This window comes from Schistocerca gregaria, chromosome 1 (genome assembly GCF_023897955.1).
Source record: "Schistocerca gregaria isolate iqSchGreg1 chromosome 1, iqSchGreg1.2, whole genome shotgun sequence".
NCBI classification, from domain to species: Eukaryota; Metazoa; Arthropoda; class Insecta; order Orthoptera; family Acrididae; genus Schistocerca; species Schistocerca gregaria.
Genome location: NC_064920.1, coordinates 1079558512 through 1079564511, shown reverse-complemented (window position 1 = coordinate 1079564511; position 6000 = coordinate 1079558512). Strand labels below are relative to the sequence as shown.

The following is a 6000-nucleotide window of genomic DNA, read 5'->3' as shown; positions in this document are numbered from 1 at the left end:
AGCGAACAAGTCTGAAGTTGCAGGTATGCACGTTAGGGGCGCTGGTGCATAGGTGTACGGTTAAGGCACATCGTGTAATACGGGCTTAAGGTGCATACACAAGAAACACCTTGCAAAAGATCAGAGGATGTCATCAGACTCTGATGGGTGAAAGAGTGTAACAGAAACAGACACTCCAAGAATTAGGCTACAGTTTACAGGGACTTGTTTTAAAAACTTCGATAACTTTCCTTCAGATCAGAATGTTCTTCAGTCCCCTGCATATCTATCTCATAGAGGCTATGTAGAGCGAAAAATAGCGGCCTGCAAAGAGGCATACACGCTGCGATTCTTTCCACATTCAGTATGCGAATAGAAAGGAAGAAAACACTAATATACCGCACAGTAAAAAATGACCAGTGTCCCACACTTCACAGTGATTGTATAGTAAGAGAGTAGACGTAAATAAACTTAGGTTCTTTGATAGAATATTAGGGAAATGGAATCAGTCTACAAAGGAGATCGTTTATAGTACAAAACACTTGTGCGACCCATCCTAGAATACTACTCAAGTGGTGTGGGACCCATACCAAATAGGGTTAATGGAAATATTGAACGTATACAAGAAAGGGCAGCACGAATGGTCACACATTTGTTTGATTCATGGAAGTGTGTCAAGGAGATCCGAGGAAACCGAACTGGCAGACGCTTGAAGATTATCGTAAACTATCCTGATAGAGCTTACTTTCAAAATTTAAGAGGCAGCTTTAAATAGGGAATCGGGGAATATACTACAGTCCCCTACGAATGGCTCCCTCAGGGATCGCGAAGACATGACTAAATTAACTATAGAATTCACAGAGGCGTTTAAACAAGAATTCGTCCTGCATTCTATACCGTACCTTGATGGGACGAGAAGAATGTTTTATAGTGGTTTGTAGAGGTGCAGTATAGTAGAGAAGGTGATCAACAGCCGATTTTATGTCAGCTATGGGTGAGCGGTATAGGTCTACTTATAAAATGTCTTTCCTTATTTCAGTACTTGAACTCTGGGAATGAGCCGTGCATAACGATGAAAATGATATAATAGATTAACGCAACTGTTTCACCGTTGACAACGAAAAATTGTGCGCCGACATAACATACTAGGGAACCACTGTCGTCTGCAAACCGTTTACGTGGCATCTGCCGCCACGCAGCGTAGTGTATCTTGCTTGCGTGTTTATTTGCATTTGTATCTTTGACAATGGCAGTAACAGTGACGGATGAGGATATACGCAATGTTCAAGACAAGTTATTTGACTGGGAACGTTCTGAAAATCCTGTAGCCCCCTTGACAAGTGACCAGATAGATGCTCTCCAAGATTTAGAAGAAGAATTCAGTAAATTTGAATTTTTTGGTGATGTAAGACAAAGTGTTTTGAATAAGATGACTAGTGTAATGATATTGTTTTTCGTTGTTAGACGTTTCTTCTCACGAGGATTCGTGTTTTTTTTCAGTTGTCTATATCTCAAGAAGATGACTTACACCAGTCGGCGTTAAATGTTGTACGTCAGTCCGATGGCGACGCGGGAAAGTGTTTTGTTAATCTACTGCAGAGCAAGTCCAGGATAGAAACTACACGACAGGTAATATCCGCCCCACATTCTCGTGTGATCAGAGAATAATTTTAGATCAACAGGAGGTTCAGCGTGGTTATGTTACTCGATTTCCTACATATTACTTCACCGTGTAGCAGTAGTGTTCCACTGGCCCGCTTCTGGGAACCGAGTGTCACAGAGTTAAGTGCCAGGTCACTTCAGAGAGAGTCTCTGTTGTCAGATTCCTTTATCACTAATGCACAGTTGCAGTCACTCGTGCATACAGAGCGAAACAAAGATCTGTTTTCCGCTAAAGTAGAGATATTAATATTGTTTTTCTTTTGTCAAGAGAGACTCAGATGAATGAAGTGTCAGAATGTAACACATTCTGTCCTGACTTTTTCTCGAGTGTGTGAGAGGCTTTGTAGTTAATTCCTGGTGTGCATACTTGTCTTCATCTACATCTATACCCTATAAACCACTATGAAGTGCATGGCAGACTGTACATCCCATTGTACTACTTTTTAGGATTTTTTCCCGTTACATTCACATATGGAGTGTGGGAAGAATGATTGTTTGAATGCTTGCTGTAATTATTCTAATCTTATCCTCACGATCCCAATGTGAGTGATATGTAGAAATTTGTAATATATTACTAGTCATCATTTAAAACTGGTTCTTAAATTTAATAGACTTTCTCGGGAAAGTTTACATCTATCTTCGAGAGTTCATTGGTTCAGATCTTTCAACATCTTGATGACACTCTCCCATGGGTCAAGCAAACCAGTGATCATTCATGCTGCTGTCATGGAGGTGCCTCAGAAACTCAAATGGGAATCCCTAGAGGGAACACAACTTTCGTTTTGAGGAATGCTATTGAGAAAATTTAGAGAACCAGCATTTGTAGCTGACTGCCTCCAACATACAGTGTGTGTAAGCACCACGAAAATAAGAGACAATTAATTAGGGCTCATACGGAGGCATACAGACAGCCATTTTCCCCTCATTCTTTTTGCAAGTGGAACAGGAAAAGAAATTACTAGTAGTGGTACGGGGTACCTTCTACTGTGCACCATAAGGTGGATTTGTGGATATCGAGGTAGATGTAGCTGAGCTTATCCATTGCCATTAATTCCTGAGTGACCAGGGACCCACAGCAGCTTTATCCTGTTGCTTTTACCTAGTCTCACAAAGGCAACATTGTGTTCTGCTATGATGTTTGATTTTGTTACAGGGGCTGGTAGAGATATTTCTGCCAGGAATATTGTGGCCACCTTCTGTAGAAATGTTGCACACTCTAGTCTAGGCTTTACTTCATGTAACATGTCCCCAGTGCCTTTTAACATTTTTGACCCATCAGTAAACCAGACTCTCGTAAATGGTATCATAGTTTATTTTTCCACTGCAACATTCAGTTGTTACCTTGAAAGGTTTAGTGAAGCAACTGGAAGTTATTGAATGGGCAGCTGGCATTACCATGATTATTCGTATATATACCATGCTCACTATATTGGTGTAGGATTCTGTATATCCTAAAAATCTCCAATTATTTCCAGCTTTTAAACTTTATGCTTGTGCTGTGCCTCCATTGTAACACAGAGGTGTAATGGGGCCATGTCCAGCATGGTCTCTCTTCCTGCAGTGTGTGTATTGCTGATCCCACCTTTGATGGCTAAGCAGGCCAATCTTTGCAGCTTGCCAGCCCTCCTAGCAGGGACCTTCTGTTCTACTTTATTCCACCATACTGCAGCCCCATAAATTTTCATAGGTTTTATTACAATGGCATATATTCAATACATACTTATGGTGTTTAGACCCCTGTTTTTACCACAGGCCCTTTTAATACTCATAAGAGTACATTTTGCCATGGGCCATATATTATCTACGTGAGGGGTTCATGATAGTTTTGCCTCCAGAGTACTACTGAATTCTTTACTACACCCTCTGCTGGTAGAGTTTTGTTAAGAAGCTAGATAGTCCAGTATGTGTTCTCAATATTCTTCTTCACAAGAATAATATTCTTGGAACCCCCTGGCACTGATCACTATTTTCTCATTTGTTGCAGTGGCTTTGACGTTTCGTCTTCGCTGAATGGCCTTACTCCACCTGCATATGATGGTTTCAGTGGCATGCTCTTCTGCCACTCTGTGAACTTGAAGATCCAGGGAGATGCAGAGAGAAATTTCTTAAGTTTTTTCCCACCTTTCCAACTTGTTGTGATTTCCAGTGCTTGCCTGCTTCATATTTGTGTTAGTTTAATCAGTTATCCATAATGTGTACTTAGCCAGTTTTTTCTAGTGTCTTTTGAAGAAAGGATGATGACTGATTAGTCTCATTTTCTTAGCCTTGGTAAGATCAATTCTCCCTAGCTTCGAAATGAAAACAACCCCCTCTGCCCTCCAAGCATTAGAAATGGTTCCTGCTGCTAAGATGACCATAAACAGTCTACATAGGACTCCACTTAATTCCTCTCCTGCTTGTTGCAGTAGAGCTGGAAAGATTTCATGTGGGCCTGGTGAGTTGAACAGTTGCAATTTTCCCACCACCCACTGGATGTTTTTGAAGTTAGCCCATTTTCTGGTTGACCCCAGTTCTCTGATTACCTGTCAACCAGTGCCTCTCAGGAATTGACTCTTGGTCTGTGTTGTCTGCTAGAGTGACCTGAAGGGAGTGAATATCGAGGAGCACATCTAGCCTCTCAATTGCTGGCCTTGTATACCCACCATCCTCCTCCCTTAGGGTACCTCGTGAATTAGCTAATTCTAGTGAGGATTTTATAAAGTATAGTGCAATTACTACCTTTAACATCCTCACGGAATACCTTCCAGGATGATATTTCCACTTGCATAATTGCAAGGTTGTATTTGACAGGGGCCTTCTGATATTTTCCCATTGTCTTTTATTTCTTTCATAGTTGGACGGTCTTCATTCCTGTTTCCTCTGCAATTCCAGCTTGTTGTTACTCTTGAGTAGATACTCATATCTGCTGTCGGTGTCACTGTTTCTGCACACCAGTTTGTGGGCATTTGCATCACAATCAACCAACAGTTGTTCATTCAGGTGCAAACAGCTGTCCATCAGTATCCTCACTTCCTGGGAAGGAGCAGCACTGTCCTCATGAGGGAGGAGGATGGTGGGTATACAAGGCCAGACTTTCTTTAATGCTTCTTCCCTCACACCCCTAGGTAGTCCTGTTTCCAGTAAAAATGATTATTTACAAACATGTAATCAGACAATAATGGGTCCATCCCCCTATTTATAAGCAATGTGTTGCATTCATTTATGTTGAATATCAACTGTCAGTTTGTGCCCCAAGCATTAATTTTCCTTTGGTCTTACTGATTTCAGTGCAATTTGTAGCTTTGTGACTAATGCTTATACATCATACATGAACAATTTCACAGAGTTCCTGATGTTATGCAGCAGATTATATGTTGTATGCAGTAATGTGCCTGGTTCACTCCCTTGGGTTGAAACAAAGCTACGTTACTTCTGATGGTTCAGACCTGTTGGTGTTGAGTTCTGTCTGCTGGGAAGTCTGAAATCCAATCACAAAGATGCTCCAATATTCTTTGATTTTGTATTTATGAAAAAGAAAGTTGCTACTCATCATATAGAGACTGTCACAATATAAGCTGCACTGTGGCTTCAGCTGTGATAGCATCTCAGCTATATGGTGAGTAGCAACTTTCCTTTCCGAAATATTGTTACACTTCATTATTTAATTTTGTATTTGGTTCACTAGAGAGCAGCATAGAACTGTGTTATACATTTTCTGGAAGCCAAGGAGCACTGCATCAACCTCGACATTGGTATGCACTTCTATCTGGAACTTGTGGGTGAACAGATTGAGCAGAGTTTCACAAGATTACTATTTCCCAAAAGTAATGTTGTCCATCAATAAAGCTGGCCAATTTTTTATATATTCTTTTCAACATTTGGTGCATACAGCATTAGGCTGAGACCCTTGGAGTTCCTCTTCTCTCTTGGATTCTTTTTCCTTGCGGAGTAACGTGCATAGTTATTGAACAACAAACGGTAGTTGAATATGAGAAAGACTACCATATTCTGAAAGGTGGGGGCAGCAAATGGAGAAGATGAGCTAACACCTGAAATACTCAGAATCTTTAAAGTAAGGAAATAGTGAGATTACATACTTGTAACAATATACATTAAGGCAAATATTAACAAAGAAGGGCAGAAATTATGGCTTGCTTTTTTAATGTGTGTGTCATTCATAATTTGAGAGTTGATTAAACTGGTTTCATTTTCATAAACTTTGTTTGTAAATGTTCTGTTTTATTTCCAGTTTCTGTCTTGGTATTCTGATGTAGAGGAGGAACTTCTACACGAGGAGGATGTCCAGTACACACAGTTCATGAAACAGCTAACTGAGCGAAAAGATGAATGCACTGTACTCTTGACACAGGTAATTAATGC

General features: G+C 40.5%; 1 protein-coding gene across 1 annotated transcript in view; it reads left to right on the top strand.

Moving 5' to 3' along the window:
* Positions 1-476: 476 nt before the first annotated feature.
* LOC126281850 (conserved oligomeric Golgi complex subunit 3) overlaps positions 477-6000 on the top strand; it is a 111050-nt gene continuing 105526 nt past the window's right edge. The window contains exons 1-3 of the mRNA XM_049981110.1: positions 477-1384; positions 1480-1608; positions 5870-5989. Coding sequence (XP_049837067.1) covers positions 1226-1384; positions 1480-1608; positions 5870-5989 — 408 coding nt within the window. The 5' untranslated portion in view covers positions 477-1225. The remainder of the gene's footprint in view (positions 1385-1479; positions 1609-5869; positions 5990-6000) is intronic.